General features: G+C 56.5%; 1 protein-coding gene across 2 annotated transcripts; it reads left to right on the top strand.

The window, feature by feature from the left end:
- The first annotated feature begins 1,544 nt into the window (after positions 1–1,544).
- VPS45 (vacuolar protein sorting 45 homolog) lies at positions 1,545–23,490 on the top strand. Of its 2 annotated transcripts, none has more exons than XM_066986249.1 (15): positions 1,545–1,709; positions 2,100–2,234; positions 2,601–2,661; positions 3,758–3,837; positions 4,208–4,276; positions 4,550–4,687; positions 5,097–5,207; positions 6,296–6,430; positions 6,764–6,877; positions 7,394–7,561; positions 10,733–10,891; positions 11,535–11,642; positions 11,960–12,081; positions 16,377–16,508; positions 22,940–23,490. In XM_066986249.1, the coding sequence occupies exons 1-15, from the start codon at positions 1,617–1,619 to the stop codon at positions 23,025–23,027; spliced, it is 1,713 nt and encodes a 570-aa protein (XP_066842350.1). In that variant the 5' UTR covers positions 1,545–1,616; the 3' UTR covers positions 23,028–23,490. The 2 variants fall into 2 exon arrangements, with proteins under 2 accessions (XP_066842350.1, XP_066842349.1); XM_066986248.1 differs by lacking the exon at positions 22,940–23,490 and adding an exon at positions 16,985–22,933.
- The last annotated feature ends 377 nt before the right edge of the window (positions 23,491–23,867 follow it).

Genomic DNA, 23,867 nt, shown 5'->3' on the forward strand with positions numbered 1-23,867 from the left:
CCTCAACAGCCAGCCTGTCACTAATGCATTGTGACCGGCCCCAAGAGTGCTCTCAGAACTATTACTCACGGACTGACTGCTGTCTAAAAAGGAGCAGATTTCATGGACAAGCCTCTTCCTCTGATCTTTATTTTTCCTATAAAATACAAAAATTTTCAGCTATAGGCGCATTTCCGTAATGTATTTGGATGTATATTAAATGTAAATCAAGCAGAACAAAAGATGAGCTGGGAGCGTGAAGGAGTTCCTGCGTGTCAGCTTTTAGGAGAAGGTACTTACACGATCGGCAAATAGCTTTCATTTTTCATCAGCACCTGCTCACCGCCTCCTGTATAAAACACGCACGTTATACGATTACGTTTTTATGAACATCAGAGCCCTTTTCCAAAATTGTCACGCTCAGGAATAATAACAGCAGAATAAACAGCACAGAGCTTTAAAGGTTAGCGGAACAGGCATCAGCGGCAGTCACACCGGGCTGCTTGGTGGACGCCATGCTGCTTGGTGGACGGTGTTAGCGATAAATTATGGGTCAAAAAGAACCAAGGTGATTAGTTAATTGCACACGATACCCAGAAGATGTCTCAGCACATCCCTTTTACCTTCCACGTGCTGGAAAACACAACTTGCAGCAGCACCGCTGCGCGGCAGGGTACCTACCTCGGCCTTCACACAGCGGCATTTTTAGGAGGAGCCCTGGGAGCAGGAGGAGAGCTCGGTTTAGTGCCCAGTCCCTTCCCAGGGCCTCCCCTTATTAAGGCTGAGTCCCCTTCAGCCTTGATGAGGGGGAGCAGGGAGGAGTTGGGGGCAGTTCGGTGAGGAGGGAAGGGACGGGACCCCAGGCGGGTGCGGGACTTTATTCAGGAGCATGGTGGGGACGGGACAGCCCCAGGGCAGGACCCCAGCAACGGCAGGGCTGCAGCGGGACCAGGACAGGGGGGACCCAGCCCCACAGCAGGACTGACGGGCCCCCAACCCCACAGCGGGACCAGGACTGATGGACCCCAACCCCACAGCAGGGACCCAGCCCCACAGCAGGGACCCAGCCCCACAGGGGGCTCAGGACTGACGGGACCCAGCCCCACAGTGGGACTGACGGGACCCCAGCCCCACAACGGGGACCCCAGCCCCACAGCAGGGACTCAGCCCCACAGCAGGACCCCAGCCCCACAGGGGGCTCAGGACTGACGGGACCCAGCCCCACTGTGAGACTGACGGGACCCCAGCCCCACAGCGGGGACCCCAGCCCCACAGAGGGCTCGGGACTGACAGGACCCAGCCCCACAGGGGACCCAGCCCCACAGGGGGACCCAGCCCCACAGCAGGGACCCCAGCCCCACAGCGGGCTCAGGACCGACGGGCCCGGCCCCAGCCCCGCACCCTCCGCACCCAACGCCCGGCCCCCCGGCAGGAAGCCGCCGTTACCGGGCCTGCGGGGCGGGGCCGTGCCGCGGGGCATGCCGGGAGTTGTAGTCCAGCGCCGCCCTGCGCCCCGCGGCACCTGCGGCTGGAGGACTACAAGTCCCAGGGGGCCGGCGGGAGGCGGCGTAGCGGGGCCGGGCCGGGCCTGGCAGAGCCGAGCCGAGCCGGGCCGGGCAGGACGGAGCCGGGCCGAGATGAACGCGGTGCTGGCGGTGAAGCAGTACGTGGCGAAAATGATCGAGGACAGCGGGCCCGGCATGAAGGTGCTGCTGATGGACCGCGAGACGGTGAGCGGGGGGCTGGGGGGGGGCGATCTGTGGGGTTTGGGGGGGGCGTGTGGGGCTGGGGGCGATGTGTGGGGCCCGGGGAAGGTGTGTGGGGCCGGGGTGGTGGATATGTGGGGCCCGGGGAGACGTGTGGGGCCTGGGGGGACGTTTGGGGCCGGGGCGTGGATGTGTGGGGCTGGGGGTGATGTATGGGGTCGACCAGGGGCAATGTGTGGGGCCCGAGGGGACGTGTGGGGCTGGGGAGATGTGTGGGGTCCAGGGATGGTGTGTGGGGCCTGGGGGGGACGTGTAGGGCTGGCCTGGAGAGATGTGTGGGGCCCAGGGCAATGTGTGGGGCTGGGGGTGATGTGAGGGGCCCGGGGTGACGTGTGGGGCCGGCCTCTCCCGCAGACCGGCGTGGTGAGCATGGTGTACACGCAGTCGGAGATCCTGCAGAAGGAGGTGTACCTCTTCGAGCGCATCGACTCCTTCAACAGGGAGCCGATGAAGCACCTGAAAGCCATTTGCTTCCTGCGCCCCACCAAGGTAAAGAGCTCCCCGAGCGCAGCTTTGGGCCCGAGGTGTGGCACGGGGGCCAGGCTGGGGGGGCGCTTTGGGCAGCCTGGGCTGGGGGCAGGGGTGGTGCCCACGGCGGGAACAGGAACGAGGTGGGCTTTGAGCTCCCCAAAAACCCAACCCTGCTCCTGACCCTCCACCCAGCGCCCATCGTGGGCCCGCATCCTGCTTGTGCTTAACCTCACCCTTGTCACGTACCGCAGGGGGACGGGGACGTTGCTCCACGGGTTGGGATGAGGGACCCCGATGGGATGAGCAGGAGGCGTGGATGAGTCTCGTCCCCTCTGACACCGCAGCAGCGGTTTTAAATCTCTCCCCGGTTCTGTTTTTGTTCAGGAGAACGTGGAATATCTCATTCAGGAGCTGCGGAGGCCAAAGTACAGCATCTACTTCATTTGTAAGTGCATTCTGTTTTAACAAATAAGCCAGGCTTTGCGGCCAGAGCCCGACCTGATGCTCAGCAGAAAACCCTGATGCAAGATAGTACGACCACCGTCAGACACTTCCAAAATGCCAAAAGCGTCTGAGTTCTAGTTTTTGTTATTTAAATCACCAAATCATTTTAGCAAAGGTTATATGCGTGTGAAATAAAACAGTTAAACTGAATCAACTCCTAAAAGATCTTTGCAAAGCAGCACCTTAAACTTGTATTGCTCTGTTATGGCTTATTTCTGAAAATTTCTGGGGTTTTTATAACTTTGTGTTGCTTCATAAACACAAAAAAGGGGGAGGGAAGGCTAATGCTGGCAGCAAAGTGCCCTTATTAGAAGGGAAACAAGTGCACAGGGTGAGAGGCTGACCCAAGTCTTGAAGGTAAATCATTTAGAGGCAGCGTTAGACCTCACAGCCCAGCTTAGGGCTGAACTTGTAGCAGGCATCTTGTAATGCCTGCTGCATCAGGCAGGTGTTTCTCGCTCATGCTGTACAATATTGGGGGGGTTTGGAAGTTAACCAGAACAGCTGCAGCTGCTGAAGTCCAAGCCTCAGCTTTCCTGAGGTTCTGGGGAAGGAGCCGAGGCGGCCTCTAGATGTCAGCGTCGCTCCGCAGGACAAAGCTCCTGGCTGACAGCGATGCGAGATGCTTGTACCAGTACCAAGCTGTTTCACCTTGTTTGTCTCTTACTCGTGGAAATCTGCCGGCTGTGGGGCTGCCTGGTGGAGCAGGGAGGGGAGAAGGGAGCCAGCCCTGCCTTCCCAGAGCCGCCGTGTCCTGCTGCGCGTTCCTCGCACCACCTCATCTGGATTCGGTGCAGCAGTCACACATGGGGTGCTGGCACCAGCGGCAGAAAGCTGGCGTGGGGCTCAGAGTGTGAGCTCCCTTCCCTTCTGTGTGAGCTCCCTCCCAGCCTGAAACCTCTGCGTGATAATTGCAGGGGTAAAGTCAAACGAGCTCTGTGGCAATCCGCTCCGGTGGGAAATCAGGTCAGGCTGTGTTCCTGCGCTGCGTGCCGCTGGCGGCGCCCGACCGGGCTCGTGCTGTTGTTCTCTTTCAGATTTCAGCAACGTGATCAGCAAGAGTGACATCAAGTCCTTAGCCGAGGCTGATGAGCAGGAAGTCGTGGCAGAAGTCCAGGTGAATTTTGAATATTTTAAAGTAGATTTCTGGATCCAAAAGCCCTGGGGAGGTGAAAGGTGCAAGCTTGAGGACTCTTGAACAGCGCGCAGGAGCACTGCACAAAAAACACCCCAGGCCTGCCCTTTTTCTCCCTGCCCTCCACTGTCAGAGCCCCTGCTGTCATCTGCCTGTCCCCAGGCTGCCAAATGTTGTCTGCGACATCGACAAACACACCAGAAAGTGGCTTTTCAGGGAGGAGAAACGATCGGTGTCGATGAGTTTGGGCAGTGCTTAGGTTTTAGCGTCGCTGATGCTAGAACACGAACCTTTGTGGGCTGAATAAGGGCTGGCAAGACACCTGACTGCGTTTGCTCTCACTTTTTGGCAGGAATTCTACGGAGATTACATTGCTGTGAATCCCCACGTTTTTTCTCTCAACCTCCTGGGCTGCTGCCAGGTACGGAGAAAGGCACCGCTCCTCTCCAGGGCCTCGTTCTGTGGTTAGACAGACCAGGAGCCGCGGCGAACTGGGCGCAGTGGCGGGCTGGCTGCGGGGTGCGGTCCGTGAGGGGGCAGCTGGTCCTTCAAAGGGACTGGCAAGGAGAGGAATAGCGGGGGATCGGGGTCGGGGCCTTTGCTGTTTCCCCCTCCTTCAGCCAAAATATCCATCCAGTTACAAAGACGCACGTGGGGGTGGCGTGTCCGTGTTAGCTGCAACCTCTCCTTCCAGGGCCGCAACTGGGATCCAGCCCAGCTGGCCAGGACGACTCAGGGGCTGACTGCTCTGCTGCTGTCTCTGAAGAAATGCCCCATGATTCGCTACCAGCTCTCTTCCGAGCCGGCAAAGAGGCTTGCTGAGTGCGTGAAGGTGTGGTGAGAGCTTGGCCATGATGCCGAATGAGTTTGGCAACTTGGTTTGATTTAAACTTGTTGAGAAGTCGATGTGTTTGAAGGAAATACCCTTCTTCAGCTGATTCTCGGAGACGTTGCCGTTTCCTTGTTGTGGCTTTGGGCAGGGCACGTCCCTTGTCTCTGAAAAAGCCTGTGAGGTGAAGACCCTCATTTCTCACACGTCTCACAATTTGCACCCTCATTTCTTACAATTTGCGGTGGGTTACCTGGCGCCTTTTGGGAGCAGGTAGCGCTTTATCAGTGGCTCTACAGCCTTAGACAGCAGCACAACTTTTTGTTCACCCGTGCCCAAAGCAAGAGGGAACTTCTTCCAGGTAAACCTGTGCTCAGATGGCTTTTTTTTTTTTCCCTCCTTTTCTCACCAGCAAGTGATCACTAAGGAATACGAGCTGTTCGACTTTCGGCGCACGGAGGTTCCTCCGCTGCTCCTCATTCTGGACCGCTCCGACGACGCCATCACCCCGCTGCTCAACCAGGTGAATCAATCATCGCGGTCGGCCGAGGGGCTGAGGGAGGACCACGGGTCCTGGCGGTGCACAGAGCCCTGTGCAGCAGCAGCGAGGTGGAGTTCGCAGCCTGACAGGGCGGGGTTTATATTCAGAAGGTAAAAAAAGAGACAAGTGTTGCCCCTGCTCTTTTTGAAATCCCTCTTCTGTCTCCTAGCTTGATTTTTTCAAGCTGCTGAGCACGGATCGTGCGTGCCGGCTTCGGTGGCAGGTGGCACCAGTGTCCTGGAGGACCAGACCACGACCACTTCCCCAAAACACACCTTGCCCTGCAAGCCCTGTGCCCTGGCAGCGTCCTTCCCCAAGGGTTTAGCTCTCAAGCTGCTCGGTAGCACGCATTCACTGAGCGACCTTGCAGCGGTGCATTTCCCCCTCCGTGCTGTTGATAGCTGCTGTGATTTTGGGTTGTTGCTGCAGATCTTTCCCCTCAGCCCCTTTCCCTCCGTTCATTTCTGCGCCGTTTGCTCGGCCCCAGCTCAGCCTGGCGAGCAGGCGACGGCCTCAGAAGGGTTCACCAGAAGCGTTGGCTGCTCCGGGGGAGGTTTTGCATCCAGAAGAGGGATTCAGGTGGATGTAAATGGAGCGTCAGGCACATCAGCACTCCCCTCAGCTTTCAGTTCTCTCTCCATTAGCATTCATCTTCCCCGGGTAAATACAGTGATTCGCTGGTGTGCAGAAACACACACTCTTCCCGCTGCCTCAGGAGCGCAGAAGCACGTAGGAAATTAAACAGTTTGTAACCGTGGAACCCCTGCAGCCAAAAATACGTGGCCCTTCGCAGGCAGAGGAGAAAATAGAGCTAGCTGAGCAGAACGATCAGTCCCAAGCACCGTTCTTTTTGGGGTGGTGTTCCCACGTGTCTGCGCCAGTGAGAAGCCGCTCTGAGCGCCACAGAATTTATTCTGATGGCAAAAGTTTGGGGAACGCACGCTTCGAGCCGCAGTGTGCTGCTGCAGGGAAGCAGAGCGGCTTGGACTTTAGCCTGAGCTCTGCCCTATGGTGCTGTTTGTCCTGCTGAAGCCACCGCTTGCCTCTCTCTCTGTCCCCATCCTTGGCAGTGGACGTACCAGGCCATGGTTCACGAGCTGCTGGGGATCAACAACAACCGCATCGACCTCTCTCGCGTGCCGGGCATAAGCAAGGACCTCCGGGAGGTGGTCCTGTCCGCCGAGAACGACGAGTTCTACGCCAACGTAGGTGCCATCGTCTGGTGGGTGGGATCCTGGTGAGGGGCCAAGTTTGGGAATCGGGTCCCGTGCTTGGTTTTGCCGCGCAAAAGGATCTTCCCAATTGCTTTGGGCGTCAGGGTGGTGACGTATAGCTTACGTGGGGTGGAATCGATGTGTGATGCAAAGATGTCTGATGAGAAATAACGTGGCTGGTTCAGGGATTTAAACAAAACCTGGGCCTGCCTCAGAGCTGCCTGCTCGGTTGGGTCTCGGGCAGACGATGCGCGGTGGCACGTCGGTGCACCAAGGCTCCTGCCCGAGCGGCTTTCTCTCACGTCCCCTTCTTGTTCCCTGCAGAACATGTACCTGAACTTCGCCGAGATCGGCAGCAACATCAAGAACCTCATGGAGGATTTCCAGAAGAGGAAACCCAAGGAGCAGCAGAAGCTGGAATCCATAGCGGATATGAAGGTAACAACAACGTGGTGTCTCACTGGAGGCCAGACACTTCTCTAGGCCGCTCTGCAGCACAATCTACGAGCTTGCTCGTTCTGCCTGCTCTCTAAGCTGCTGCTCAGAGCTTGCAGAACCCAGCAGCCCCCCAGCTGAACCTGTAAGCCCTCATTTAAGTGCTTGGCTTAACCCAGCATGGCTGCGCGGGCTTTAGAGCTGAGCTGGCTCACCTGGCAGCTGCTCTGAGCACGGGCTGTTAATTTAGTCACTGCTGAAGATTTAAAGAATCCTGGCAACGTCTCTGGAGATACTTTCCGTATCCTCATGTTTAAAGAGGAAACCAAAAGTGCAGCCAAACATCTTGTAATTGGAGAAACCTTCGGGGCTTCTGGATTTGGGGGGCGTGAGCATCCGTATACCGGCACCGGGCTCGCTTACGGTGAGGCAAATTAGTGCCTGTGTGCAACCCAGGGGCGGGCTGGGTGGTTTTTGCTGTTATTTAAAGGATGGCTTGCTTTGCTTTCCCCTCTGCAGGCGTTTGTGGAGAACTACCCGCAGTTCAAGAAGATGTCCGGCACGGTGTCGAAGCACGTGACGGTGGTGGGCGAGCTCTCCCGCCTGGTGGCCGAGCGCAACCTGCTGGAGGTGTCGGAGGTGGAGCAGGAGCTGGCCTGCCAGAACGACCACTCCAGCGCCCTGCAGGTACCTGGGGCTCAGCACCTCGCCGTGAATCCTTTAAATCTTCCTGCTTTGATCCCATCGCCCCCCCCCCCCCAGTTGATGGAGGTTTGGTACCGAAAACCAGGGGGAGCGGTGCGTGCAGATATCCCGCAGGGCTGGGGCACTGGGGGTTGGGATTGCTCCTCTCCTACCCGTTCGGTTCAGATGAGGATGAATCATAGTTAATAACTGGCTGGAGAAGCATCTCTGCAGATTGTCTTTACATTTCACATGCCGCGTTCCTGCGTTAGATGCAGTCAGTTGGCTCCTGGCAGGCTGCCCGCAGGCACCAGTAAATCAGAGCTTGGCCCCCTGAGCAGCGCTGGTTAAAAAATGGAAACCATGAAGTCGCCTAAACCAGACTGCTCCTTGAGGTCTTGGGTTTTACTTTTTTTTTTTTTAAATAAAAAACAGCAAAAAGCCTCCTAGAGAAAAGATTTCATTGGCAAAGAGGACTGCAAAAGCCTAAAAGAGGCTTCTATTATAGCTGAGTATAGACTGGAGGTTTGACCTCGTGCTGGCTTGCTGGATTCCGTGACCTGACCTCACATCTGACAGCACGTCGATAACGACGGGTTGGGGCTGCTGCCTAGTCAGGGAAAATAGCAGCATTGTCGAGAGGGGCTGTGTTAGAGCAGAGTTCAGCCACTGATTCAGTATTAAAAAGCAATTCCTTAATTTTTTTGTGGCTAGGATAGATGTTACGCTGCGTAACGGGCTCCTTTACACAACGCTACAACACCTGGACAGGAAAATAAAGCTGAGCATCTCCAACGGGTTTGAAACACCTGTCTTCTCTGGCTGTTACTGAGTGCTCCAGGTGGGTGGCTGAGCGATAAGATCAGTTCTTCAGGCACCGCCACCTGCTGCCAGGTCCTGAGCTGATGTGAAGCCGGACAGGCCCCTTGAAGTCACTGCAGCTACGTAGATTTGGGAGCACAGAGATGCGATCTGATGGCTTGTATTGGGTAGGATTTAGAGGACCAGGTGCTGAAGTGAGGTTGTAGCCATAAAATGTGTTTGCTGGAAACCTCTTCAGAGGTTCTCTTGCTATATCGCAGCTCCTGGGTCAAGCTTGTGCAGGTTAAAAGTCAAAGATTTGGCTTGTGATCCTTCAGCACACCGTGCCTGCTCTGGGAGCTGCTGCTCCTGCTGTTCCAAGCAGGTTTGCTGCTGAGGAACTAACACAGCGCCCAGTGCTGATGCTGAGAGTTGGGTGCTTGGCATTGGAGATGTTTTTGGTCTCCTTTTCTGTCTTTTTCAAAGTTGTGTCAGATTCGTAGGGACGAGACGACCTCGTGGTGCTGAGGCAGCTGCAGCAGCAGCGCTGTGGTTAGCGTGGCCGTGCTGGGAGGTGAGCAGAGGGGCAGGCAGGGAGCTGAGCCCCACCGCGAGCCGCAGGGTGGTCGCTGGAGCTCACCCTGGTGCTCGTTTGGGTCCTGTTCTGCCCTAAATGGGTGTTTCTGCCCTTCTCACAGTGCTAAAGTTTGGTCACAGCCCCACGCCGAAGGAGCTCTGGTGAGCTTCTGACAACTGAGAGTGACTGAAAGCCGCGTAGTAGCTAGAAAATAAATGCAAAATTGCAAAAAATGATCCGGGATCTTTCTGCACGAGGCAGATTGGCATCTCTGGAGCTGCCCTGTTCCCTGTCGCAGTCTCCTAACGGCAGCGCAGGGGCAAGGCCACGGACACAATGAACAAGGCAGCGCACGAAATAAAGGCAGGATTGTTCTCCCCCCGATGTAACTTCAGCAATTGTTAATTTCTCTGGCGGCCCAGGGCCCCCGAGCACAGTACGTTTTGGTTACTCTTTCCCTGCTCTCATTAATCCCGACGTTGCACGGGAGCCTTAAGGGGAGGTTTGGGATCCCACCTCCCGAGCTGGACAAGAGCTTTTCTGTTCCACGAGCTCCCCGCGTGCATGGGCAGTGCTGCCGGGCTGCCAAAAAGCTCGCAAGCAAACCTCTCCGTGGGACGACTCCGTCCTTCCCCGTGCAGGTGAAGTCCTGACCTTAACGAGGCTTTTACCCTTCGCCTCGGGGGTCCTCCTCCAAGCCAGGATTTCACCCCATATTTCTGGGCAGATAATGGCAAGCGGAGCTGAATCAGCTGGGGAGATACCACCGCTTTCCCAACATTGTTTCACAGCTGTTGGCCGAATGTTTCCGCTCTGCCTATCTGTCCTGGGAGGGTGGGAGAGCCCTGCGGAGATACTCTGGGGTTTTTGGAGCGTTTCAAGGTCGCGTTTGCTTAGGGTGGAAAAAATCCTAGCTGGTTCTGTCCCTCGCTTGGAAGTGCCACTTTGCAGCTGTACAACTGGCAGCTCCTCTAATTCCCTGCGTCGGAGCTAAAGTAGGCTGAATGTTTTGCTTTTAACATTCAGCACGGGGAGAATTTCAGACTCTGGGGTGTACTCGAGCATCTGCCCAGCCCCGACCAGATGCCTGCGAGCACCTCCAGCAGTCGGTGCCTCTTCTGCCAGAGCCACCTCCAAGCTCAGAGCTGAGAAGCTTCTCACTCCCACTGCTCCCCCCAGCTCCCAGCCTGGCTCTCGGGTGTGTTCCCTTAGCTCCAAGGCTCTACCCAGCGACTGAGGGGGTGCAGAGAGGAAATAAGTCCTTTTTCTTGGAATGAGGAGGCCCCAGTGCTTCCAAGCGCTTCATGCTTGTCCCTCCACTTCCCACACCCTAAGATTGCCCTAGAATTTGATGCTGCTCCTCCACACCTTCCGAAAAGAAAACAAAATCCGCGCGATCGTGCTCGCTCCTTGCTCTTGACAGCCTCCTGAAGCGACCTGCGGGCCAGCCTTTGCTTCACTCCGGTTGGGAAGGAGAGGAGAGGAAACGTTCCTACGCGGGCCTGCTGATGGCCCCGTGCAGGGGAGGCTCACACCAAGCCGAGTTCTCCCTGCAGCACATTTTTTGGGAGCGGACACCAGGACCAGGTTATGAATCCCCAGGCCCGCAAAAGCAGCTCGTGCTCCGCTCGCTCTGACCGCACCAGAAGCTCGGATCCGTTCCTTACTTCCTCCCAGTTTAATTCCCTCGCGTTCCTCCTCCGTGCAGTTTTGTTGCTAGGCAGTGGGCTCGCTCTCAGTCCGATTCAACGTGCTCCGAAGGCCTCTCCGTTACCGCCGCTCCCCCTCTCTTGCAGAACGTGCGGCGCCTGCTGCAGAACCCCAAGGTGACGGAGCTCGACGCCGCGCGGCTGGTGATGCTCTACGCCCTGCACTACGAGCGCCACAGCAGCAACAGCCTGCCGGGGCTGCTGGCGGACCTCAGGAACAGAGGGGTGCCAGACAAATACCGAAAGGTAACTGCCGCATTTCCCCTTCTGCTGGGGCAGGAGGGAGACGTGGGATGTGTTCCTCAGGGGTAAGGTGCCTGCTGGTGGTGCCTCGGCGTAGCACAAGGCTCCTTTTGGTGGCTTGCCACCGCAAAGAGGGCCCAGAGGTCAGGAGGTGCTGCTTCACAGCTAATTCCCTAACTCCCATCCCCCAAATCAGTGATGTTATGAAGGATTTCAGTGAAGCAGAGGTGGCGTGCGTGCCAGGAGGCTGCTAGAACCGGCGTGGGGCATGGACACAGGGCCCGGTGCGCGCTCCTTTCGCCTGCCCCCAGCTCCTGCTGGCGAGGCAGTGGCTGCAGCAAGGGACACACCGAGCCCGCGGCAGGAGCCAGGCTGGGAGGGAGAGGGTGGCAGCGCCTGGCAAATGCAGCGAGCAGCTGGAGAGGGGGTGGAGAAGCAGAATGATGTCACCTCGTGTGGAGGATCTGCTCGCCCTGCAAAAGGCTGTGGGAACGACAGCCCCTCTCCTCGTGCAGGCAGTGTCGCGGCGCAGGGGCTCTTGTTGGAGAGGGGGAAGGTGTCTCTTCTGAGTCCTGAGTGGACAGTATCTGCCTGGAAGCTGATTTCCCATGTTAAACAGATTCTGTTTTTGCCTCTCTCTGTACAGCTGGTGTCTGCTGTTGTGGAGTACGGAGGGAAACGGGTCCGGGGCAGCGACCTGTTCAGTCCCAAGGACGCTGTGGCCATCACCAAACAGTTCCTCAAAGGTCTGAAGGTACGGCTCTGCCATGGGTGAAGTAATGACAGCTGTAGCCAGAATCACAGCCACAGGGCAGGACTCTCATGAGCTGCAGTGCCACGTGTCGTGGCTTTCGGAGTTTAATAGTAAGTGCATGGAGCAGTTAGGGCGTAATTCTCACGTAGACGGTGGGAGTTGGTTGCTGAAAAGTCCCTCTAAACCTCGACTCAACGGCTAACGCTCGCTGTATCCATCAGATAGATGCTGGTGCTTTTTGAACGTGGCTTTGCTGATAATCTCAGCCTGCTGCCTCGCTGTGTTAATTCGTAACAGGAGCTTCTTCTGCACTGCAGGGTGTTGAGAATGTGTATACCCAGCACCAGCCTCTCCTGCAAGAAACGCTAGACCAGCTCATCAAAGGGAAACTCAAGGACAGCCAGTACCCCTACCTGGGGCCCAACACTCTCCGGGACAGGTATGTGGGGCCTTGCAGGACAGAGCTGGGAACTGGAGCACTCCTGCTCCTCCTGCTGCTGCCACCTGCTTTGTTGTTTGTCCCTGGGTGAAAAAAACACCTTGGGCTCATCAAAGAAATGTCCTGATCACGTAGGTGGTGGCTGTGCTCTCAGGTAGGTGCTGGGGAGGGCTGTTAAGACAGAAATAAGGGCTTCCTTTCTTCGCGTTCAGCGCTGGCCAAGACATCAAGACCTGACATTCCTGTTGTAAGAGCTTAGGTAAAGGAGAATGCCACTGCACCAAGCTGCCGGGATGTTCACATGATGGATTTCAGCATGCCCCCTAACTTCACTCCATACCATCTGGCGTTTATTTGCAGAGTCCCAAAAATAGTCCAACTGCTAGCTCTCCCTTCTGAGCCAGTTACTATTTCTGAGCGGAACGGGATCTTGCTGAATGTGGCTAATAACTGTAATTGAAAAGGGCCCTGGCTGTCTGCTTCTAGCTGACTTTGCTGGAGCTCAGCTAATCTGTTGTCGGTGAAGTCATTATAGATAAATACGGGACTCAGATGAGGGCACTGAGTGGGCAGAGGGAAGATCCCAAGTTCTCTAGCAGCTTTCCGGACAAACCGCTGCTTTGTTTGGTTCTTCACTTTCCTTTCTGTGAATTCTGTGCAGCTTCTGTGGCACACACATGCTGCTCTTCCTCCCTACCCCTGCCTTGGGACGTTCGCGTCCATCTGATGAAAGGGAAAATGTGTTTTGTAACAGGTGAGCGTCCAAATCCCATGCCAGGCCGACAGCAGGGGATATAAATCACCTCATTTATGAATTAAAAAACGAATTATCATCATAAAAGAGACAAATTGTTTGGGTATGTCCTTGGGAGGCCGGAAGGTATCTGCCTCGCTCCACATTTTCCCTTTAAAACTAAAATGGTGGATTTTGGACGGGGTGGCTGGGCGGTTTCAATAAATGTGAGATATCGAGGGCCCTCCCCGGCAGCAGGAATGCTGTCGTCTCTCCTTGAAACCAGCTCTTGACTGAGATGGATTTCAGCCCGACAAAAAGGATCTGGGGTCTGAAATGAATCAGGCAGAACAGCAGAAGCTGCATCCAGGCATCCCTGACCTGGGCTGGTCCTGAGCTAGCTGGAAGTGGCCTTCTGACCTTTATCTTCTCGCTTTCAGTGCTGTTACACTGCTGAGTTGTGTCTCACTCGGATTTCCCCTTTAAATGTTTTTGGAAGAAGGCACAGGAACCTACCCCTGAGAATCCCGCCACAAAGAGCACCCAAATAATTCTTCTGGGGGGCATGGGAAGGGCTTGCTTCCTACCTAGAACTAAAGCAAAGCAGAAGTCGGAAGAAGGGAAATGAAGTTTCCACCTCGCTCCCTTCCCGCAGCAGCTGCAGCCTTGTCCCGTAGCTAACCAGCGTGAGTCCTGTAGCTTTGGTAAAATAATAATCCAAAAGAGAAGGAGCTGCCAAACTGTAACATCCTAAAAACGGGGGCTCATCTTAAAAAGGGTTTGAGCTGTAAGGGTTGGGAGAGAAGGGGGCCAGTTTACGGCTTTGCCTTTGTGCCAAACGAGCTGAGCAAGGAATTTGCATTTAATAATTTCCCAAAACTCTGTACACGGAATCAGAGCCCAAGGCGAGCTGGGCTGTCCTCCTCCTGGCTTTCTGCTGGCGGAGGATGGCGTTACAGCGACTGGCAGGGGTTCAGCAGAAGGTCAGGGCGAAAAGCTTTGTGTTTTTTGATCAAAGGGAGGCAGTGGCTTGAGCAGCAAAGAATGCGAAAGGAGTCTTTTTAACTATTTCTTTCTGTATTACACATGACGCTCCTGCGAGGGAGGAGAAGCTTGTGGTCCAGATTCATCTGTGGAAATTGGCAGCAGCGAAGGAAAGGGAATCTGCAAAGCGCTGAGCTCCTAGGAGAGAGCAAGAAGCAATTCTGCTTTCTTCTGCTTCTCCTTTCCTTCCCGCTGCGTTAAATATCATCCTTCCTGGTGTGCCGCAAGCCTGCAGTCCCCTCCACCTTGCTGCTGGAGATTGCTGGCTAGAAAAATACCTAAAGCTTCTTTCCCTCGCAGCGAGCGGTGGGAGCCGGAGGAGATGCCTCCAAACGCCCCTTGAGCTTTGTGAGACCTTCCGGGCGCTGCCGGGCTCTGCCCAGGCCTCCCCTTTGGGTGGAGCTTTTGCTCTGTTTACGCCTCGGCCTGGGAATTGCTCTTAATAGGGCATTTGGGATCGGAGCAGCTGGCCCCGATCCTGCTTACCTAAGATGGCCGGAGCCCAGCTCGTACCCAAGCAGCCCGCAATCAGACCGCGGGACAGCTCTGTCACTGGTGCGTCTATAAAACCAAACAAGGATCCGCAGCAGCCTCTGGGGCACGCTGCTCCCCGGGGAGCCCTGAAGGTCCTGCCGTTAAGGTCCCGCCGTCAGCCACCTGCTTCTTGCAAGCCCTGCTCCGAAAACCCGTCGAAGTTCAGACGTGGGACGCGAGGGCTCGCCGCTGCCGTCCGGTTCAGGGCGTTCCGCGCCCTCAAGCCAGGGCAGGGTCTTTCCCCTCCCCGAGTCTCTTTGAAGGGAAAGTTCCTCTTCGCCCTCTCGAGGAGGGGAAGAATTCGGAACCGGCCGACCCTCCCGAAGTGCCTGCAGCTGACACGCGCCCAGGGGGGCGGCTGAGGCGGCTCCTCAGGCAGCGACCACAAAAGCTCCTTTTTTGGTGCCTTTTTTGGCGTGTCTGAGCTCACAGACAGTCCTCGCTGCCCTGAGGACGAGGAGAAGTAGCGCTCCTGCTAAATCCTACACGTTGCCTTGTGTTCGGGGTGGTTTTGCCTTGTGTTCGGGGCCCAGCCGTGCCACTTCTGCCCCTAAATTCCTCGGGCTTCTAACAGCTCTGACCCGAAACATGTAAGTGATGGTGCTGGGGACTGCACGAGCTGACAAAATCGGGCTCGTGAGGATTTTCAGTCTACTACTTCTGACAACCGACGGCGGCTTGTCGGATCACTTCCTCGCCGTGCCTCCCCTTCCCTTGGAGTCCCATTCCCAAAAGACTCGGGCACGTTTGCATCTGGTTTCCCAAAGCTCTAAGGAGGAGGCACGGCCCTGCTCCGTCCCCTGGGGACGGCTCGGTGACGGGCGCTGGCGCTGCGGTGCGAAACCCTCCGTCTGGCTTCGCGAGCTGCTCGAACCTGCGCAGGGGCTGCTAAATATAACCCCGCTTGTCTGCAGGCTGCAGGAGATTTCGCAGCCTCTCCCTGCGCAGGGGACGCCGACGGCAGCTCTGCTCTTTGTAGCCCTGCTTGCTGAGACCCAAATCCCCGACGTTCCTTCTCCAAGCTGCTCCCCTGCGCCTAATGGGTGCCGGGAGCTCTGTGCGCTGGCTCCTCAGCAGGGAGCAACGGAAGCCACGGAGCCCGGGTGTGCTCCGGGGTCATCCCTGCCTTGTGCTCCTTTTTACTTTGTCACCGATGCAGAGCTTGCCCAGGGCAGAGGGATGCCTGATGCCTTGGTCGCTGCAGCAAGCGGCTCTCCTCTAATAAAAGCACCTGCTTGGAGAGCAGGGATCGCTTCGGAGGCTGCAGCAGGCAGTTAATTGTGTCGAGGCTTGACTCTCCTCCGCAGCGAGGCGCTCCGGCTCGAGCGGTGGACGGTAGCTCACTGCCAGGATGCCACCCAGGCCTTTTCACCATAGATTCGGCAGAAATGATCCCCTCTGAGGTTGCGGAGAGCAGAAAACCGGAGCGGTTAGGGAGGGCGGCGCAGGGAAGGAGCAGCCTTCGTGTGAGAGCAGAACGTGCAGGGCACGTGTCTCGTTCTGTGCTTCGCTCGGGGATGATGCTTCCCTTCTCCCCCCGTTTTCCCTCATGCTACTTCTCTGTAAAATCCTAACCTCAGAGGTAAACATGGGGATAAATCCTGACAGTTCTGTAATCAGCCAGCAAAACTGCATCCGATCCATGCCCTTCAAAGCCAGCCCGAGAGGTGTGCGCACCGCGGCTGTCCTCATTCGGCTCCAGAACCGATCGGATCTACCAGCCGCAGCGGGGTCTCGATCACACGTTAAATGTTTTGCACAGTTGTCCTTAAAATCCTTTTAAGGGCCTTGAGCACGTTGTGTAAACGTTTAGGAGAGGCGATGTTTGGCCAGTGATTTTAACGGGCCACGCGGTGGTGTCGGTCCTGAGCCCGGCGCATAGCAGAGACGAGCTATGGCCTGGGGAGAGCGGTCTGCAGGATCGTTGCCTCGGTGCCCGTGGCTGGTGCAGGATTTCTCCTGACCGCTTGTGCCTTTATTGCAGGCCCCAGGACATCATCGTCTTCGTCATCGGAGGGGCGACCTACGAAGAGGCGCTGACCGTCTACAACCTGAACCGCACCAACCCGGGGGTGCGCATCGTCCTGGGGGGCACCACGATCCACAACACCAAAAGGTAACGGCCTCGCTCCGCGCTGGGTACCCAGAGCCGCCGACGTGGGCGTGGGTTTGCGAGGCCCGAGGGATCTTTATCACACAGAAACGGGTGTAAATGGTGCGAGCCCCGCTCCGCTCGTTATGGCTGAGGGCCGTGTTACCAAGCTGAAGGTTTAACACATGCTTTACTGGATCCGAGGGCAGGGAAGTAGACGTGTGTAGTTTTTCCTGCTTAGAACTCACCAGGCACTCCTCTATGAATGAGAAACCAGTGCAGCACATGGGGATTCAGCACTGCCTGTGGTCTCGTTGCCTCTGTTGAAACCTGGAGCGACTGCGTGCGATAGCAGCGAAGCCGATGCGCCTATGATTAGAACTGGGCTCCGTGATTACACTGCCTCTCTGCCGCCCACGAGCCTGCAGAGTATTGGCTGCGCCTTTTGCATTTCTCCCCAGAGAAAGGAGCTTTCCTTCTTGGTTCGCTTTACTCTCCAGGTTGCCTTCTTGGGAGGCCAGACGTTGTGAGGGCTTAATCCCTGCCGGAGCCGAGCGGCGCTGGGGAGCGCTGCCCGCGCTGAGCTTCGCTGATTTCCTGGGTCACCGTCCCTGAAACGTTCGGGCAGCTGACTGGCGGAGCCGGGAGGGCTCGTGTCAGGCAGCATCGATGCTATTTCACCGAGCGAGCCACTCCCAAGGGTCTCAGTCGGGATTTACGGAGTCAGCCAGCTCCTACAGAGACCTGCGACTGTTTGCTGAGACTGGCCCAAATTCCTGGCGTTACAGAAAGCCTGGTTCATTCACTATGAAGTAACTTCTTTATAAACACAAATAACATTTCCCAAACCCAAATTATTCATCTGCGTATCAGACCACGGGTGAAAATTGAGCCCGCTTGGGTTTTTTTTCAGCACAGCTTGTTGCTAGCCAAGTAAAGAGCCGCGCGTTCTTTCAGTACGTGCCCTGCTCCTTCCTACTGCACCACTCCGTCCCTCTCGTGATGACGTTGCGGGGCCGCTACCAGCAGGAGGGGAACGTCGGGAATGTGACAGGTGACCCGCGGCTCTCCCATGTGTTGCAGCAGGAAGCGTGGTGGAATCCGAGCCCGGGGCGAGCCCCTCGAATTGTCCAGCAGCTGCTCTGAGCCCGAAGGGAGCTCCGGGCTGGGAGGGAAGGACGGCTTCGCCGCCCCCTGAGTGGAAACACAGACAAAAAGAGTCCTAAACAGGAGGGACAAGTTACTCTTCTCGGCATTCAGGGTGAAGTCCCCGAGCTGACAGCTTCGGGTGCCTCCGCAGTGTCCCGGAGGCGCACGCCGCCACCGCCACGGCTCTGGGTGGCAGGCAGACATTTGTCAGGCACCTCTTTGATCTCAGTTACTGACAGGTGGACCCAAGCGCAGCGCGTAGGCTAAAAAACGGCTTGGGTTGAGGCCATGTGTGTGCGCTGTTGCTGTATTAGAGTCCCGGGTCGTATTTATAACACCCTCTGCACTTTTGCCCTTCCCTTTCATGCCTGTAAGGGATCTGCAGGCCTCAAAGCTGCCCGCACAGATGCAGCAACAATTCTTCCGCAAGGCGATTCAGTGACTGATCATCATTTGCTAAGAAAAAAATGCCCAAACCCTGCAAATTCCCAGCACCTGCTCCAAAATTTGGCCATTCTTTGGTTTAACAGCGGATGATTGGAAAGCTCCTGAACTGGTGCTGGCACAGAAGCAAATTGCTTTCATGAACTGGGTTACGAAGGCAAGTCTGTATAAGCCCACATATCAACCGATTCCTGCCCAAATTACCCAGCTTCCTCAACCTTCTGCTTTACAAAGTAGCCTCTGAACTAAATCCTGTTTTAGCCAGGCCTAGAAATACTCAGAAAAAGAGACCAGCAGACGTACTAGCTGCTCTCTGACTTAGGAAAAGAAAGGAATTAAGTAAGCTTAAACCTTGCAAGGATGCAAAATAAAACCTGGTTGGTATTCAGCCTCCCATCCGCTGTAACCTCGCTGTCTACTGATGCATTTTGAGGCTGATTTTGACATCTACCAACGGGCCCGCATCCGACTTCTACCAGCATCTGTGCTGAGGACCTGGATGGCGCTGTCATCGCGCCACGCTGAGCGCAACGACAAACAGAACCGACAGAGTAAGCGCTACGAAGCTGCCTGGGATGGCATAGCTTTTCACGCCAGATTGGAGGTTAAGACCTGCCCCGAAAGTGTATCGGTACAGCGGAGTCAGCAAAAACTGTCGCTGGGATGGGGAAAATCTCCCGGCAGCGTTCCGTCTAGGAGGAGGAGGAGGCAGGAGGGTGGCGAGCAGGCGGGTGAGGAAGGAGGGGATCGGCTCTAGGTTCCCGTCGCAGCTCTGCTGCTGACCTCGGAGGTGACGTTGGGCGGCTCTCCTCGTGGTCTGTTCGCAGCAGCAGGTCTCTGAGCGGGTCCTGGCTGGATGAAATTCCAGATTTGCAGCTGCCTGCTGGGCTGCCCTTCGTCGGTTGGTGCTGTAAGGGGTAACGTTAGCTAAGCGAGGGCTTCTCCCGTGACGGCGTTTTGGCGCAGTCGCTGAATTATTTACAGAAGAACGAGGGTACTGTATCAGAATTTGCATTTCAAAGAATGAAGTGGGAGAAAAAAAAAAAAAAGGGGGGAAAAAACGGGCTGTTGGTGGGTAAGGGCTGACTACTACGAGGTCCTGCCCGGGAGCTGCGGGATGAGGACCGCCGGGGGTCCCGTTCTGACAACAGCCCTGCCCCAGGTGAGTTGCTTTACCCTGGTGGCTTGAATCACATTTCCTTAACGATGAAAGGCCACGGTGGGGGTAATGAACAGCTAGCACTTTGCTGGCAGTAACCTCGAGCGCTTTTCGAGGGACGACTGGCCTCCTGTACGCAGGGCGAGCTGAGAAATGAAGTTCCCCGTCGCCGAACGCCGACAGCGACTTGAACAAAGTGCGTGAGGCTCGCGGGTGTTTCAGCAACGCACCGAGGTGTCTGATGCGGGGAAACCTAGATTTTATCACGTCCTAACCCCTGCGGTAATCCTCTGGCCTCCCTTTAATGAGCCGTTGCTTATTGCTGCGGGATTAGGGCTGATATGTCACAATAAACAAGGAGATTTCTATATTAATGCGCCGAGCAGCCCGTGTAAGCACACTAAGCCCCTGCTTTCATTGTTCTGACCAGTCCAACTCAAACTGTGACCAACATCTGCGTCTGTGGGGTGGGGGGTGGCTCGAGGGCTAGCCAGCCTGCTTTCGGACGAAGCGGGAGACGGGCGAGCCTCGGGAGCTGGTTGCGTTGTTGGAGCTGTGAGGTTGCGAGAGGCTTACTTGTGTGAGAGACCCTGCCTCGTCCGGTGGCTGCGCTGCACCCAGAGGCTTAAAAACGGGACGAAAAAGCTCTTACACAACCCTCTGTGCTCGCAGAGAAGGTCTCAAAGTACCCATTTAAAGTTCCCTTCCACTGCAGCATGTCAAGGAGGATCTGTCGCTGTTGGTCATCCCGGATCCGTGTCCGTAGGAGCACAAAATATGGGCAGGAATCTTTTAACAGCGCTCATGCTTTGAAAAGAGGCACGTTGGCAAAGGGATTCCTTGGAAAGAAATCAGGCTACGGAAGCGAACGGGCTCTGTTGGTGGAGTTTATTCCTCTGTTGGAAAAAATCCCCGTGGTTTTAAAGGGGATGAGAGAATTTGTGTTTCTTGTCTTCCCCCCTCTGCCTCCAGCAGGGAAATCCGCGTAGCGCTCCCGCTCCACGGGCTCTTTCCTGGCATCACCCAGGGCAGCCCGGTCAGCGACGAGGCTCGGAGCGCGCCCTGGGTCTTCTCGTCCTGTCCAGGGGGCTGCAACCAGGAGCTGGGAGCAAAAAATGCATTAAAGCATCCGGAGTGCTGAAAAATCAAGTGAAATTCAGAGCAATGCAGAAATGCAAAGACGAGAAAATCTCTGAGTCTTGTCTGGCACTGCGCACGCTCACGTTTGCTGCAAGTCAGTCTGTCCCCTCTCAGTTCACTTAATTTTTCATTTTTTTTTACCTCCGTTCCCACTACTGGGCAGCCCTCTCGCTGCAATTACCAGAGGATCCACCGAGACGCGTTTGGAAGCGCTCGGAGATCCTTTGAGAAATGCCAACGGGGTGGAAAAAATCTGTTGTTGTCAAGGAATTTTCAGGGTTTTTCTGATCAGGCCAGACTGGCTGCCTCTGTTACTCGTGAAACTTTGGCAGCCCTCCTGAAAATACTTCTGTTAGGGCTTCTCAGAAAGGTAAGGGAACCTTCCTGGTCGGGTTTTCCTGCGTGAGGAGCCGAGGGAAGGCTCGCTGCAGAGCTGTGCCCCGTGCCGGAGAGCTTTGGTTTTGGGTAGGACCGCTTGATAAATGACAACCTGAGTGTAGAGCTCTCTGGTTTTATCCCAGTAATGTAAGGAGCTGTAACGGAAGGGCTGGAAGACTGGGGGGTTGTTGATCACGTTTAAAAAAAGCCAACATGTTTTTGAGTTTTATTTATGGTGAGTGTAAGAGTTCGTTCTCGGGATGGTGCCTGACCATAGCAGCCTCTTATTACCTGCAGGAACCGGCTAAATTCGGGCAGAACCGCGCTGGAGTGAAACCCACGGGTTCTCGGTAGCTTTCCAAGAGGATTTCAAGACCCCACGTTGCATTTCGGGGGGGCTTTGAGCGCTCGCAGCAAAGCGCAGGACGCGAAGAGCTCCGAAAACGAGGAGTGTGGTGACGGAGGGACATCTGGCGCGTGGGGCCGCCTCATCCGGAGCGCAGGTTGAGCACAAACCTGCAGGGATTAATCCGAGGGGATATTCACCCTGACCCACTTACCCACTTACCCGGAGCTCGGGTGCCAAACGCCGCTGGGCTGCGCCTGCGGCTGCCCCGGGACGGGGTCCCTGTGCCCACGGAGGGAGCGAGGTGTGGGGGCGCAGCAGGGCACGGCTCTGATTCCCTCCGGGGTTTTGCATTCTCGCCCGGCCCGGAGTGGCCGTGACCGCCCTGCTGGGATCCCCAGGGGTCCTGGGAAGCGATGGAGCACAGTGCTGTGTGCTCCAGATCCACCCCGCGGGGGCTTGTTTCTGGCATCGGCTGCGCTCCGCAGACCTTGGCCGCTGGACCTGGTTTGGGGGAGTCACGTTTTCTGTAGGGTTTGTGGTATGGCCTGATTCTTCTTTCTTTTTTTTGTAAAAAAGCATTAACGTTCAGATAACTTGCTCAGCGTATTGAAGGCATGAGTCAGCCTAGAAACTGGTAGCATTGCCGGAGTAACCACCGTCCTGGTAACGCGTCCTCGGCAGAGCCTCCGTGGGAGCTGCGGTGCTGTGCTTCGGCGAGGGGCTTTCCCCCTGAAAGGACGGAGTTAGCCTCAGACCCTAACCCAATTCCAGACCTCTTTAGCCAGCTTGTTTCTGAGGCTTAGCGATCTTGGAGGTCTCTTCCAACCTAGACGATTCTGGGATCTGTGAGCCCGTCCCCAGCCATGCCCAGGGCTCGGAGGCGCGCTGCCGAGTGGGACTTCGCAGGCTCCCAGGTGTTCGTGAGCTCAGCTCCGCTCCCAAAGGCAGGACAGGGAATTCTGCTGGGGCTTAAGTAGAAAGGGATTCGGGCAAGGATTGAGCGGGCTCGCAAATTCCCATTTCGGTATCTCGGTATCGAAGCGGGGCAGGATGCAGAGCCCACCGCCCGGACCCGCAGACGTCTTCGCCAGCTGCCACCCGCTCCCTGCCTGCCCCAGCCTTTTTTTCCCCTCTGCAGCTGCCCCCAGCAGCTGATCTCCGCGGGCCGAGGGGTTGCTGAGAAGCCCAAACGTGTTGGGTTTGGCTTTCCGACGGGACCGTTGCTCAGGGACATGGTTGAGGGAGTCCCTTGGGAAATCACGGGGAGCCTGGCATGAAGCTGAGTGTGCGTTTAAGCGTTTCACTGAGCTGAAACTTCCTTGAGACCTGCCCCGACGAATGGCTGGTGCCCAGAGGTTTCCACGTGGCTCGTTAGTTAGGTTCAGATGTCGGTCCTTAAAACCCTGCAGTGCGTAGGGCAGAAATTGGAGGCAGGGGGCTGCTTTCCGGAGAGCCCTGGTTGTAAAATGCCAAGGATGCCTCAGCGGGAGGCTTCCACCCTGCCCCTTCCTGCCTGATCACCCCGCAGGAAGGCTGAGAGCCAGCAGAAAGCCGAGCCCGGCCGCCGGCCTTCCTGGCTTTGTTACCGGAGGCGAGCCGGGCCGGGCTGAGCCCACGCGGATCTGTCCTGGAAGCCCTCCTGGGATCCCTCCTGGGAGCCTCGTCAGCCCTGGCCTTGGGGAGAGACTTCCGTGAGCCTTTCGGGGTGACCCGTGGTGGGTGCCCCACCTTTGGGTGCCCAGGGCAGGGCGCTGCCGTCCCGTACCTTTGCGCTTTGCTCTCCGTGGTCTCCGTGAGCGAAACGTTGCCTCCGCTAACCTGAACTTCTCTCGGCAGCTTCCTCGAGGAGGTTACGGCTGCGGGGTTCCGTGGCCGAAGCACCGAGAGCTCTCAAGTGCCGCCGAGGCCAAGCAGCAGACGATGAATCTTGGAGGAATTCCCGTCTCGCCCCTCCGTAGCTTCCACAAACCGACCGAACCCTCCGGCTCCGGAGCAGCGCTGGACGTTCCCGCACCGTGCTGCTGCCTGCCAGGACCCTCCGCGTGCACTAAAAGCACCCGAACGCTGCCGCTGGCATCCGAGGTGACGCACCGGGGCGTGCCCCAAGCTGCAGCCCCCTCGCTGCCCTCTCACTACCGCAGCTCTCGGGAGCTCTCCAAGTTGTGGCCCGCAGGAGAAGTCCCTGCAGCGGCCCGGAGGCCCTGCACGGCGCTGGCCGGTGGCCGTGCGCTGCCTCGCTCTGTCGGTGCTGGGTGAGCCCCCCCAGTGTGCGTCTGACGGCCCCGATTCCCACGTGCATCTCTGGAAGGTGATGGGCACTGCAGGACCTTTGCTCTGCTCGGTTGTCTGTATATTTTGAGCCCTATTAAACGATCCGTTTGACCGAACCTCTCGCCTGGTGGATGGTTCCCGATGTTTCTCCTAGTGCCACGGGGGCAGAACGCCGTCCTTAGTGTTCTCTGTTCACTTCTGGTTACCTTAAACCAGCGCAGCTCTCTGCCCCTTTTCTTGTTCCCGTGTTGTGAGCTGAAAAAGTGTCATGATTTCCTCATAGAAGTTACTCTAGTGGTAACAAAACAAGCTGGATTTGAAAAGAACAGAGCGTTGCAATTCTGGAGCAGAGCTGGGAGCAGAGGTGCTGCTCTCGGGAGTGCGGAGCTGGACCAGAAGGGGCTCCTGGGGTGCAGCCAGGAGAGGCAAGGAGGATTTTTTTTTTTTTGTTTCTTTTTCCAAATTTCCTTTTATTTTAGGTCCAGGAACTGCG

The sequence above is a fragment of the Anser cygnoides genome, chromosome 33 (assembly GCF_040182565.1).
Source record: "Anser cygnoides isolate HZ-2024a breed goose chromosome 33, Taihu_goose_T2T_genome, whole genome shotgun sequence".
In the NCBI taxonomy this organism is placed as follows: domain Eukaryota; kingdom Metazoa; phylum Chordata; class Aves; order Anseriformes; family Anatidae; genus Anser; species Anser cygnoides.